Here is a 14,636-nt window from a genome sequence, read left to right on the forward strand (position 1 = left end):
TTCTAGTCCCAATTATAATGGCTAAACCAGGACTACCTATATTGTCCAAATATAGAACTCTGGAATTAAGTTTCTTAACAAAAAACTGTTCTAAAGCTTACATTGAGCATGACTTAAAAGTCATGGTTAAATACTTCTAGTCCTCCTTGCAAAATGAAAGAGGTAAAAGAGCATTCACTAATTTGTAATGCTGTAATTAGCAGTTTTACTGGCTCCATTTTGTTCTATGAAATTCTTCTTTGAAATTCAAGAGTGGAAGATGGATTATCTCCCCTTATGTCAGTTTTTATGGTCTTCATATCAATCCACAACAGTTTTTCACATTGTTTTTGAGAGCAGGGAGAAGGAATAGATTCACCTAGCAGTAAAATTAATGGAATATTGACTAAAAGAAAGGAAGTCGATAAACAATCATCTGTTTCAAGCATGTTCAGTAAATAATGCTGTAATACGACAGTAATAAATATTAAACGTAGGACTACCATATCTGAACTGCAAAATCCAGTCAGCCACTAGATGGAAGCAGACATCTAAAAACTACTTAGTTTTTATTTCCATTTAATGGTACAATAATACAATTTTGCAACCCAAGTATGTCTGTCCTGGTTAAATTAGTGTGTTCAGTAAATAAGCGAATGGATAAATGGGTAAGATAAATAAATTCATTCAAAAGCTTAAAACATCACAATTGTCTCTATGTTCCATGCAAATACATTTCTAGAAAGAATGCACAACTGATTTGAAGACATTTTTACAGAAAGTCACAGTCCTCCTACAGGCCAAAGTAATCATCCAAAGGATTAATATAATACCATAATACTTCATTTGTTAATTTTATTAGAACCACTATCATCATCTTCCCTGAGGTATTTTTGTAGTTTCTCCTGCTCCTTTCGGTTGTGTGTTGTTGCAATTCATAAGGTAATTATAAATAAATGCAAGATTAATTTCCCTTTTAAAAAACTCCTTTCAAAAACATAAAAATGGCAGAAATTAGGAAAGCTTTTTTTAAAGATCTAAGGATGTCAGGATTTAAATTACTATTGTCATAGGACAGTACTATAGTTTTTCATGAAAAATAGATTATATGCTCTAACATCATATTTTAGTTTAAAGTAAAAAAATACCCTAGAAACTTGTTTTGGAAGTAAGAAGTTATTATTCTAATAATCTATGGGTATATTCTCAACATTCACTGGGTCCAGAGAACAGCCTGTCGTTGCATACCTCTTTTTATTTTCAATAGCCATACAAAGATTTAGGAAACCTCTGGTAATTTAACTTAAAAGCCTATTCTCATTTATGTTCTCAACAAATAAGAGAAAATATCTCTATGTAATGAGTTGGAACTCTACCATACAGTATCGGCTGAAATGTATGTTTAAAGGAAGAGGTCTAAAGTAATGTGGCAAAGCTGGGGCAACAATATACCCAATAGCCAGGATAGCTCTTTTGAGCTATGAAAGCCAATTATTCTTCTCTAAGTAGCAATGTTTTGGCAACAATTTTCTCTTTTTGCCCTCTTCCAAAGCTTTTGTGGATAGACAGACTAGAGCGCCATAGTTATAGACCTAATTAAATATTTGCCAGAAAGATGAATCCTTTATGATGTGAATAGGAGGCAAGGGTCTAAGGCAGATAAGAGACCTATATTTATAATTCTCTTTCTCAGCATTCATGGATGTTATCTAAGGACAATATGGCAGCTAAGGGCCAAGGTTCAAAAGGCTGTTGCCTAAGGAAGAAACTTTTTGCCTTGGAGCAGTTTTCTATCACCTGCTACTTGTAATTTGAACACAATCTATGTGACAATATACACTGTAATTTACCATTTATTATTTATTTATTCATCAAATTTCTATGTCGTCCATCTCCCCCTACAAGGTGACTCTGGGCAGCTTACGAATTATCCAACAGGTGAAAAATAATTAAAAGGTTAAAATGAATCAACATAAAAATATTAAGAACTGTGCCTATAAGGGCCAAATGGGACAAGAATGAGATATTTTTATTCCTCAGCCACCTCCAACAGTGCGTGCCTCCCTCACAAGGTCAGCTGGCAAAAGCCAGGTTTTCATATCCTTCTGGAAGGCCAAGAGAGGGAGGGCAGTTCTCCTCTCTGATGGAAGAATGTTCCACAGGGATGGGACCTACCTGCTTCAATATTAGCAGATGTGATATGTAGCAGGCCTCCTCTGCTGCCACAAGTGGAATATGCTTGTCCCATCAGGGAAAGACGACTCCTCAGATACCCTGGACCCATGCCGTGTAGGGTTTAAAGGTAGTGACCAAGACCTTGTTTTGTGAATTCATCTATTTCCACCGGCATGAGCTCTGATTTACCTACTGGAAAGTCATGCTTGATTAACTAATTCTCTAATTGACTAATTATCAATATTCTTTCTCATTTGGTGAGATGTCCTATATGTCAACTGGAAAATCTTTTAAGCCAAGGAAAGGTCCATGAAATTCAAATAATAATCTTTTGACAAATCCAAAGGTTTATCAAATACTACCTTCACTATAGTCTATCAGTTAATTATTTTCACAATACCTACTTAATGCTGTTGTCAATAGGCAGGCTAGGGAAAATACAACTGATTCAGTTTTGAGCATATCTAAAACAAGCTCATGAAAATAAGTTAATTTTGCAATCCTATCGATCCTTTGCATCATACCCTGATCTAAGCAACACATCAAATACATTGCTAAAAGTTGCAACCACTGCAAGTAAGTGATCCTAAGAGCTGCACAAAAATTTCTGAAGAACATAATTTCCCCCCATTTGACAGCAGAAGAAATAGTTTTTCAATACAATTTTCTTGGCTTTTTAAATTTTATGAATGTGATTCAAAGGAAAGATTTCATTTCATAATGAACTTGCAGGACATTAATGCTAAAAAAATCTAGGAGAAATGCCCATCTTCTAGACAAGATGCTAAGTGTTGAAAGATGAAATCAGACTAAATACAGACATGAAACTAACAATAATATGAGTGAGGGAGGGAAGAACTGAAGGTCCCCTTGGTGTGAGAAAAGCACACAGAGATAAGCCAACACAGAGGACTTTTCTGTAAAGACAGTATAGTTTAATTTGTCCAAAGTCTTTAACGCCCCATTCTGTTGTGGATAGCACAGTCTACGTGGCTTTCTGCCCAACTGGAGAGAGTACTGCATTTTTGATCCCCCAAATTATCCCTAAATCATTGCTGCAAGCAGCAGGGCTTATTGTCTGCTTCAATTTGGAAGGCCAAACTCAAGAGCCAATAGTTATTTTGTGTCATATGAGCACAAGGAACATTCTGATTCCTCCATAAATCTATTCAAATCGTCATAGCGCAATAAAAGGCAGAAGCTGCAGAGAGAAGAAAATGGAGTCAAACGCTGAGCCATCAAGATATAATTTGCTGTTTCAGCCTTCAACGCAAGGAAACCAGAGCAGAGAGAAACTCTTTAACCCAGAACACCTTTGTACAGTCATACTAGGCAGCCAAAGCAGAATCTGCATTAGAAGAATTTGACGCCCCGCCCATCATTCAGAGTGAATATTTCAGCCTTATGCTCCTGTTGCAAGGCCTGCAGAGCTCGGAGAAGTACTAATTCTTCCAAACCATGGAATTCTAAAAGAGAATAAAAAATATCCTTGGTTGAGAGAAAGTCACCCATGATTTATGTACAAGATAATACAAAAAATTGGTTGGGGATAGAATTGGTGGCAACTTACCTAGCAATACAGAGAATGAGGAAAAAGTATCTTGCTAGAGCTCTGAATTTGCATAATATAAAAAAAGCATCATGTTCCCTGCATTTGCAGGGAATGCAATAATTCTTTTAAATATCTAACATTATCAAGAAAGGCTAAATATTCTATAAACAATGGCAGACAAAGTTTACAAAAGTTTTCTTCAGTCATGCTGAGATATTCTTGCCTAAGGCTCATCACCTGAACTTAGAACAGCATAACCAATTCAGTTATTTAATATTTAGACCAAAGAATGTACTTTCCAACCACATATTATGAAATATTTACCACTATTGAAAATTTACTTTCCAACCAGTCTGAGACTATCTTATTACTTTGGCATAACAATGTTTTACACAAAGTGTAGAAAAGGAATACTTTTGGATGACCTGTGGCAGAAACAGCACAGGGGTACTATTAGTTTGAATTTATATGGCCACCCATCTAATAAGAAGTTACTCTGGGTGATGTACAGCAAAAAAAAAAAAAAAAGGATGAAAACATACTTGTATTCTTAAAAAAAACACATATAGGAGATTCCATCATATATTCATTCATCCACATTGTTCTTAACTTTAGTGAATTCCATATCATTGATCATGTATTCTTCTAGATCAGCCCTGGGAATGGGGGGTAGGTGGCATGGTTCTGTACTAATTCTCCCCCTTTTTTGGAATTGGCTGCAGTCAATGTTGATGGAGAATGAAAATCTACACACACATACACAGACACAGTCTTCCGGTTGATGTCACAGCGATTTCAGACACAAGGAATGGGTCTCCAGGTTCCTTGTGCTGAGTTCTTCCTGTTTGTGGGCTCAGGAGGGAGCCAAAGCCGCCCTGTAGGCTTTGGTGAAGCAAAGAGGGGCACCCTGTGAGGTCGAGGATAATCGCAGACCCCCTGCCTGACCAGGGGTCTTTTCCCCTCTCAGCCATGGCAAGAAGAAGAGACAGCCTAAAGATGGCTGCCACAAAGCTGGGACAACCAAAGAACAACTAAGACTTGTTGGAATGAAGTAGGTGGACTGTGCTGGAACCGGGGGAGAGGATTTTCCTTTTGCTTTAAATTTAACCCCAAGGAACAATTTAGAACTATCGGCTCAGATCTATATTTTAAAGTGGCATCTAGCACTTTGAGTAAATACCAAACCAGAAATGAAAGGCACAGGAGAGAAAAATAACAAATATTGAAATATATAGGAAATTGGGGGGAAATGGTATTGGGAAGGCATTTTTAAAATGCTGTAATTACTTACCCATGAAACTTATTCTGCTTTTATAATTGTTTTACAATTGTTTACCAAAACAACGTTTGAGTAACAATACTGAAATTTAAGTGGAGAGTGCCACCTGGTAACGAAAGGGGAAACTACACCTACATGAAAGACTAAAAATATCGGACTATTTTTAGCTACCCCATGATTATTGGAGTCCCAAATATAAAAACGAGGAAATTATTCAACTAAAAGGACACTTGAATGTTATGCTAGATGATTGAACTTGAAAAGGGATGCAAAGAGGCTTTTGACAACCTCTGGGACTATCTAAATGAAACTGAGTGTCTATATACGGGATGTAAAGAATTGGGACTAGAACATTCCCTGAAGGGTAATTTAAGGATTGAACTAATAGTTTTTGGATTGTTGGACAAAAGTTGAATCTTTTAAAATAAAATAAGATACTTTATAAGGAAGAAATGAGTGGAATTCTGAAGGAGATGGAGTTACTTTTTCAAAATACAAAAGACATCATGGAGAAAAGATTTAAGATGATAATGGACAAAATGGAAAATACCAAATGAGGAATGATGAGTAAAGCTCAAGCTGCCCAGGAAAGGAAGGAGTCAACAGAAGAAACGAAGGAAGAAGAGAAAGAGGAGATAACAATGAAAATAACAGTGATTGTTGAATTAAACTGGGGGGTAGGGATATTAAGAGAGTTGAAAGATATGTTTGAAAGGGAGATGGGTCTGGGTAGAAACCTTAGAAACTGGGCAGTGGAAGTGGGTAGAGTTAGGAGAAGTGCTTCTTTTTGTTGTGTTGATTTTCTTTTCCTTTTCTCTCTCTGTCTCTTTCTTTTCTAGGTACGTGACATGATTAGAAGTTAGATAGGATAGACGGATTTTTTTTTAATAAAGTGACATGATTAAAAGCTAGAATAAGTGATAGAAATAAGAAAAGGGGGAATATCAGTGTATACTTTATAATAAGAAAAGTAAAAACAAGATATAACATGGAATAATTGAATAATGATGGACCATAGCCTAATATAAATGTGTATTATTATTAGAAATACATAAGTTGACTCAATATAATAATTATGATTAATTTTATTAGTTTTATTCATATTATAATATATGACAGCCAGGTGCCACGCTGTTCACACATTGATTTGATTTTTTTTTTAAAAAACAGAAAATAAAAAAACTTGGGGAAAAAAAGAAAATTTAGCCCCCTGTGAGGCGCTACAGGGTTTGGCACTCTCTCCTCCTGTTTAACGTTTGCATGAAGCCACTGGATGAAGCAAACAGTTTTAGCTGAGATATCAGTGCTTATTTCTACTCCAGGTCACCTCAGTGATGGTATGGAAGTTCTTGTCTAAATGTCTAGAGGCCACGGGAGCTAGATGGGAAAGCTCAGCTCAGGCAAGACTAAGTGGATTTGGGGTTTTGGACCTTCTAGTCCCAAGCCCCTCCATTTTTAGTTGTGGAACGGATGGCACAGCTTTAGATAGAGCCACTGCCCAATCATCCTGAACGCACAGGTCCTGCTCAAAAAACAAGTGACAGTTACTGCTAGAACCTTTGCACACTGGGCATGGGCAATTGATACAGACTTTTTGAGCACATCTGACACTACTGTTCCGCAAGTTGCACTGGCTACACTGTGTGCAATTCAAGGTGTTGGTTCTTACTTTAAAGCCCTGCATAGCTTAGGGCTGGATTATTTACAGAACCATCTCTATCCAGTAGTTTCTATCTATCCTATCTATCTCGCAGTAGTATGCTGTACTATTGGTGAAGCGTGGCACGACAAAACCGCGCTCCACTAAAGTGCGCCCGATTAAACCGCGTCGCTAACGTCATTAGCAGGGCGACAACAGCGACCGCAGAGAAAAAAGGGTGCTTTAAATAGCGCTTTAAAAGCAAGCCGATTCAAGTTAAGGTAAGGGTTAGGTTTAGGGTTAGGTTATGGGTTAGGTTTAGCGTTAGGTTAAGGGTTAGGTTTAGGTTTAGGGTTAGGTTAAGGGTTAGGTTTAGGGTTAGGTTAAGGGTTAGGTTTAGGGGGGTTAGGTTTATGTTTAGGTGTTAATTTTAGCTTTAGCGTTCACAGCATGCTTTTTTCTCCGCGCTGTTGTCGCGCTGTGATGACGTCAGCTACGCGGTTTGTCGAATGCGCTTTAGTCGAACGCGGTTTTGTGGTGGAACCTTGGCGAAGAATGTTGGCTGGTTGAGCTAATAGGAGAACCTTTTCTGTTGTGACCCTTGTCCATTGGAATATCACTCATTTGGAGATTAGAATATCACCCACCTGGTGATTGGGCTGGCCCTAATCCTGCTAGCCTATTATAAGACTTTGAAGATCTGATTTGTGTTCAAGCCTGAGGCTTTGAGTGTGTGACGGAACCCATCTCCTGGTTATCTTGAAGGCTTTTTAAATGATTCTCCAGCTGCTCTGAGTTTTATTCATTTTATTTTGTATATGCATATATTTTCTATTTATTTAATACAAATATAAGTTGTGAGCTACCCAGATTTTTGTACTGGATATGGACAGCCGTATAAGTCAATTGAGACAAAAAGTAAGCCCTCCTGGACTCTCATTTTCTGCTCTAAGGCCACTGTTGCCAGGAAAGCCTTTACACAGCTTCATAAGTAATCTTACTTTTTAGGATTACATATATAGATTGTTGCAAAACAAGCTTAGAAATTTCAGCTAGTTCTCAGATTGTCTTTCTTTTTTCATTGCTTAGCATAGCACAAATGGAACCAAATTAAAGGCATGGTCATTGATCTGGAACACAGTCAAAATAATGACCTCTATGCCCTGACATTTCATTGATAAATAGAAACAAATTAATCAGAGAAATATTCAGGGCATGAATCCAGTTTGTAAGAATTAAAATCCAATTACATTTAGAAAATATGAAGTATATACTCTGCTATTGTGAAAGCTGTTTATCTCTCTTCTATTTAATATAAGAAACTTGAAATAACTTTTAAAAATTCAGCAAGGGAAGAATGTGGATAGCAAGAAAGGTTCTCTGAATTAAAAATGGGACAAAGAAACACAAACAATTGATCTCTCTTTTGACACTGTCATATATTACTATAATGGGAAATGTACGAGATGAAAGTTACCTTCTTCCTCTGTATCCTCGCCATTGGATAACTCATAGAGTGTGAAAACCGAGTTTGTCGATCCATTCTTCAAAACCTGGAAATGGGGAGGGGACAGGTGGAGAAATACAACACTTGATTTTTGATATCATTGAGTTTTATATTCCAAACTTTTTTTCCTGCTAAAGATATTCACAATAATTAAATAAATAAATATAAATAAAACATGAAAATATATAACAAACATTTGTAAGAAATAGATTATTATATCTTGCTAATAAAATGTACCCCAAAATACTGAAAAACAATTAAAGCAACGGTCAAGTGCAAAGAAGCCTCCTGAGAAAACCATTGTAGAGTTGGGAACACCAATAAAAAGCTTTTTTGTCATCGGTCATCAGTCTAACTTCTGAAGACATGGCTTTGGGAGAAGAATTTCAGACATCAACCTCATCTAAACAGACTTAGGAGGGTAAAAGTTATTGATCTACTTTTTGTATTCTATCCATGTACTGTTTTAAAAGATAAACTTAACATTATGAAATAGAGACAAGTTTCCTGTGAAATGATTAACAACCTGGCAACTAGGTTTAAACATTAAAAATGAGATAATATTCAAGATTTTCAAAGCTATTCATGAAAAATAATATAAAATTTGCTTGTTATAATTACAGCTGGACAAAATTGTTCCAGGAATTCCACACTCTGGTCACCTAAACTTTCATTTAAAAATATGACAAAAGGCAGAAGACGTTTGTGTTGTGATGATGAAGATAGAAAAGAACTGTGGGCTCCTGCTGAAATTCAGATTCTGGGAAGAGAGAAAGGAACTGTTTCAACGTATCTTTACAAAACTATTTTCTACCAAAATTTAATTAATTTTGCATTGTTACCCCCCAAAATACTGCTCTTACCCATTGGTAAATTAACTTGCCCCATTCCTCTGGACATCGCCACAGGATAAGAAAGCTAGACTTGTTCTTGTCAAGCCATTCAAGATTCCCTGGAATGAAACATAAAATATCTCTATTATTAATGTCTGTTAAAAACATTACTTGTTTTTACAGAAGTGATGAATTCAGCCCTAGCTATTCAAGCAGCCTGACTTATTTCTAGATAAGTCTTATCTAGTCCCTTAAGGCTGCATGTCTTGTCACACCTACTTTGATGTTAATCTTAATGAAATGAAGGAGATATGTATACCTGCAGTTAATTATATTTGTGATTAAAGAGGCATGTTACCCTCAAACTTACCTTTTTTTCTGAGCTCCTCTAACACAACAAGGATGGATTCCAGTGAGAGTTTTCCTGTTCCATAGTTAAGAAAACACTAGGCACAGGATAAAATGTGATAAACTACTTAACTCAAAGGAATTCAAGATTTGGGATTGCAACAAGATGTTAATGTAGCATTATGTAGCCTCAAACAATCAAATCATCTTGCTTCTGATGAAGCACACACTTTAATCCTCCCATCAATTGTACCATGCAGCTAATAACCATGAGTAGTATTTGGCCACAGAATGAGAAGGAATGAAAATAGTATTTATGCAGCCCAGAATTTTGACTGTATAAGCACAGTAAGAATCTGGCAGCAGTTGTAATTAAACTTCAGATTTTGATTGGAATAAAATTACTATCTAAAATTCTATGGAAAATTTCTATTAGAAAAAAAAGTTTTTTTAAAAAATTACAGGAACATCAGAAAACTTGATAATCAATATCTTACAAAACCAAATCTAAAAGAACTGTATGGAAAATTATTTTCTAGTGAATATTGTAAAACCGTTATACTTTTTACAATGTCAGTTAAATTAAACTAAATTATAGAAAAAAATGATTTACAAAACTCTTCATCAATTGGCGATATTCTGTGTAATGTTTTCTTTTCCAAGCCACCAATATCTTGCCAACAATAAGTATCACCTGAGCATTTTGTTTTTAACACAGCTTCAGGGAAATCAATATCAAGGCATTTTATGTGATTTCAAGCAGAAAATGGCATTTTTAAATAAAGCTTAAAATCAAATCTTTAGAAATCAAGAACTTTTTCCTCAGCAGAACTAAAAAAACTTAAGGTAAAGTGGTTTACCTAAAAACAAAATTATTTTAGAAGGCAAATCTATTCTATGTACTTTTCACAAATCATATAATCCTACATCTAGGACCATACCAATAGCATACTCGGTTAATGCTACAATCTCATAGTGCTTCAAACTTGAACTTTTCACTGACAAAAAAGCCAACTCTTTTATCACCAGGAGTTGGATGAATTCCTTGTCACATCACCAAGGCCGGTCAGACAGACTCATGATAGTAGAGGAAGGATACGCTGCAGTTTCCAATTGTTGAACAGTGGACTCTCTTGAGCCTCTGGAACAGTCATTGTATAGAGCTTGTTGAGGCGGCAATATGACAGCACTAAGGAACACCATGCTGTCAGCTGCTTTTGTCTTGTATCCACATTGGGCTGCAACCTAAAACATAAAAAGGAAACAGAGGTACTATAAAAGAATCTCAGAAGCTCAATAATTTTAACTGCGAAATCAGAATCAAGGAGTAGAACTTCCAGAATCATACGCCAAGTCTTAACACTTCAGTGAAGACAGCTAAAATTGACTAAAGATCTGAATACAATACAAGAAATCATCCAACAAGAAATCATCCAAATTAGTCCTGTTATTTTAAATACCCCCCGAGTTGACATTTCCATAATTGCCAACAAAACTATACATTCTTTATGATTTTTCCAAACTTCCATAAAATAATTTATCAATTTGCGTTGCAATTTTGGTGGGATGGTCCAGAGCCAAATAATTTAACCAACTCAGTTTTATATGAGAGAGCTGAGGTGGCGGCTTGGTTAGGGTGCAGTACTGCAGGCCACTTTAGCTGACTGTGATCTGCAGTTCAGCAGTTCAAATCTCACCGGCTCAAGGTCGACTCAGCCTTCCATCCTTCCGAGGTGGGTGAAATGAGGACCCGGACTGTGGGGGCAAGTTGCTGACTCAATTTGCTAAAAAATTTGTAAACCGCTTAGAGAGGGCTGAAAGCCCTATGAAGCGGTATATAAGTCTAATAACTAACTAACTAACTAACTAACTAACTAACTAACTAACTAACTAAATAAATAAATAAATAAATAAATAAATAATATGCCTGGTTTAGCCAGTTTAATCTGCCTAAAATACTGACATTTTTGCAGTCATTATCACCCAAATATTATCATGGATCCAACAGTCTGACTGGAAATAGCACACCAAACCATCTAGAAAATGTCCTTCAAATAAAATAAAAAAGTAAAATAGTGTCAGCAACCATTGGTGTTATCAGTTCAGATAAGGATGTGGTGAGCAAGAAGTATTTTATATACTTCCTTTTGGCAGATTTTTACTGTTTCCCTAATTGATTGTTTGTGGCTATCAAAGAATGGTAGCAAAAGGCTGCTCCAATTTAGCATATATTTGAGACAGGTGCTGAATCCAAAAACTTATAATTTTCATCTGTTTTTCTTATCTCTTCTGCTCTGAGAATATTCTTGTTCTCTGGATTTCCTGTTGTCTCCAGTTCCCTTTCCTTTCTTTTTCAGTTTTGTTTTTAGCTCCAAGATCCCAACTTTCTTTCCAAATCTTTTATTTTTTGTTACTTCATCACTTCCTTTTTCTGATTTTTTTTCTTTTATGACAGTATCTCTGGTCAATTAAATGTCTAGTTAATTTAATCAGTGCTCAGGTAGCTTAATCTTTGTAATGCCATGATGTTCCCAAGGAGCTGCTTCTTTCTCAGTTTCATGTTCTTCCCTCCTACTATTTGGCAGATGATTACAGCATCACACTATCCTATAATCTATATCGTATAACATTTATTTAATATCCTCCTTAGTTTATTGCCCTCTTTCCAGGTAGTATTCCTGCATCATTTCATTCAAATTCTATCTACCATGCGGAAGAGACAAAACAGTAAGAAAGTACTAGCAGGAGACAGTTCTGTTTTACTGGTATTTCTTCTCCTTAGAAAATACATACTCCTTCCTGTCAACTAAAACTTTGCTTCTTGCTGTTTTCACCTCCATCTCCCACACTGATTCTGAAACTCTCCTCTCCTCTCCGAGTGCACCTCAATCTTCACTGCTACATTCAAAGTTTTGCTATCAAACTTTCATCAATTGAGATAAGAGGCAGTCCCTCAAAATCCCAAACGGGCTTCTTATTCAAATCCATTATTTACTTTCATATTTAAAATTCCATAGCATTCCTCCTATCTTATTTTATGCAGTTTTTCTTGCTATACAAACTATACTCTTCCAAATTTCTTACCTTCTATCACAGTTCCATCTATTCTTTGTAATCTCCTATGCCTAAAATCCTCTTTAAAATCTTAGTAACACCTTTCTATTTCTTTAAATGTTTCCTTGAAATCTAAATTTCTTCAAAATCTTTGATATAATCTAATATTCTTACTCCCAACACTAGCTATGTTTTAAGTACCCACAGTTGCATTTCCCCAATATATCCTATATAACGCTTTGTCTTTTCATTCCACTGTTTTTCTTCTTGACTATTTCAAGTTCAGATCCCTGAGGAAAGGAGTGTTTTTGTGGGGGCGGGGGTGGGATAGGATTTCGTATGAAATGCACTACACTGGACACTATTAACAACTATAGACAAGTCAGATCAGACATTCCATTTTTAATGCAATAATCCTAATTTTGTTTCAAACTAGATTACAGAAAAGTGGATCGTGTTAATCAAATTAGTATTTGCCCTTATGCATTTATAAATACATGGATGGGAAACCTGATACTTTACAGATGTTGAACAACTCCCTATACCTCTCAGACTAGTTATGCTATTTTGAGTTATAGATCAGCCCCGGGAGTGGGGGAAGTTCCCTCGGTGAGCTGATTTATTATTACAATTAATGCAGGGATACAAAGTTTCCTCCAGAAATCTTGCAATTCAAACGCTCCTAGTAGTTTTTTTGGGAGGGGCGCGGGGATCACACACACACAATCCACCATCCGGAGCAAAACTGGTATCTTTTTCCCGAGAGAAGACCAGAATCAACAGTCGTGGATCGTCTCGCTCCGCTCGAAACAGGCAAAAGAGTGGGACTTTCTACGGAAAGCGGGGCACCTCTAAAGCCTGTACCCCACACCGTGCCTAGAGGACACGAGCCCCTTAATCTCAGGGACATATAGGATGGAGAAGACCCGGGACTCACGTAAAGAATGGCGGGAAACTGTACTGCCAGGGCCACTCGAAACTCATCATCGCCGCTGAGGCCGAACGGAACCTCCGCCTTGGAGGACTAACTTCTGGTCCGTCCTACAAATAATTCCGCTTCCCTTCCTGTTTGGAGGCGGCCCCTTTAAAGGACTCCAAGAAACTGCAACCCCAGGACGAGGCAATAGATCTATAAATGTAGAATCTTCCGGTTGGGGTTGTATAAGTCGGAAAATTTTGTTTGCGATTAGTTTTAAAAGAGAAGTTGCAAGTCTGCGGAGCACACGGCCTATCAGCTTGCAATCAAGCGTCTGTTGAATTTAAATTAAGGTGACCAGATTTTCAGATTGGTAAAGAGGGACACCATTGACGGAGGGGGGGGGGGGGGCTTGATTAAAAAAATATTTTTTGTCAAAAGGTCACCCCAGGACACTGAAACCAGCATAAATACGAATCTGTTGCCAAACAAAATTTTGATCACGTGACCATGAGGATGCTGCAACGGTCACTAAGTGTGAAAAATGGTCGCAACGGTCGCTAAGTGTGAGAATGGTCATCAGTCACTTTTTTCAATGCCATTGTAACTTTGGTCACTAAATGTTTTCCCCCTCCCCGAGACTCCTCACTTCTTCCTTCATTCCTCTTGCTTATCTACCTTCACCTTATCCGTCTTCTGCTCTTTCCCTCCCTTCCTTTCTCCTTCCATCCTCTCTTCTTTCCTCACTCACTCCCTTCCTCCTTTTCTCTTCCTTCCTCCTTCCATTCTTTCAGCTTCATTTCTTTTGCCTATCTACCTTCTCTGTCTTTCTGCTCTTTCCATTTCTCTCTTCCTCTTTGCTTCTGTTCCTTCCTCCTTCCCTACTTTCCTATTTCTTCCTTCTTCCTTCCTTCTGCCTATCTACCTTCACCTTCTCTGTCTTTCTGCTCTTTCCCTGTCTTCCCCTTTCCTCCGTCCCTCCCTTTCCTTTCTAGTTCCATCTTTTCTTCTTTCCTCGCTCCCTCCCTTTTTCTTTTTTCCTTCCTTCCTCCTTCCTCTTGCCTATCAACTTCATTCTCTTTGTCTTTCTGCTCTTTCCCTCTCTTCCTCTTTTCTTCGTACCTCCTTCCCTCTTTTCTCCCTCCCTTTTTCTTCCTTTCTTCTTCCATCTTCCTCCTTCTCCTCCCATTCTTTCTCCTTCCATCCATCTTTTCTCCTTCCATCTTCTCCCCCCTCCCTTCTTCTTTTCCTTCCCCCCTCCCTCCTTCCTTCCTCTCCTTCCCTTTCTCGCACACAGGAAGGGGAGGGGGGGCTTTCTAGTCGCTTTCACAGCATAATTTCTTTACCTAACTTT

The 14,636-nt window shown here is 37.3% G+C and overlaps 1 protein-coding gene across 1 annotated transcript; it reads right to left on the minus strand.

Annotated features, from left to right (window-relative positions):
• Positions 1-541: 541 nt before the first annotated feature.
• Positions 542-13,408, minus strand: VPS25 (vacuolar protein sorting 25 homolog). Its single transcript, XM_032237377.1, has 6 exons — positions 13,304-13,408; positions 10,412-10,557; positions 9,335-9,388; positions 8,995-9,083; positions 8,102-8,177; positions 542-3,620 (listed from the first exon to the last, which is right to left on the minus strand). The coding sequence occupies exons 1-6, from the start codon at positions 13,351-13,353 to the stop codon at positions 3,508-3,510; spliced, it is 528 nt and encodes a 175-aa protein (XP_032093268.1). The 5' UTR covers positions 13,354-13,408; the 3' UTR covers positions 542-3,507.
• Between the last annotated feature and the right edge of the window lie 1,228 nt (positions 13,409-14,636).

Source organism: Thamnophis elegans, chromosome Z, assembly GCF_009769535.1.
Source record: "Thamnophis elegans isolate rThaEle1 chromosome Z, rThaEle1.pri, whole genome shotgun sequence".
In the NCBI taxonomy this organism is placed as follows: Eukaryota; Metazoa; Chordata; class Lepidosauria; order Squamata; family Colubridae; genus Thamnophis; species Thamnophis elegans.

Coding starts and splice junctions, on each gene's coding strand:
- VPS25 (XM_032237377.1), bottom strand. CDS start 13,353: ATGATGAGTTTCGAGTGGCCCTGGCAGTACAGTTTCCCGCCATTCTTT. Junction 9,389..10,411: donor CAACAATTGGAAACTGCAGC/GTATCCTTCCTC, acceptor ACTATGGAACAG/GAAAACTCTCACTGGAATCC. Junction 8,178..8,994: donor GCAAGTTAATTTACCAATGG/GTAAGAGCAGTA, acceptor CCCCATTTCCAG/GTTTTGAAGAATGGATCGAC.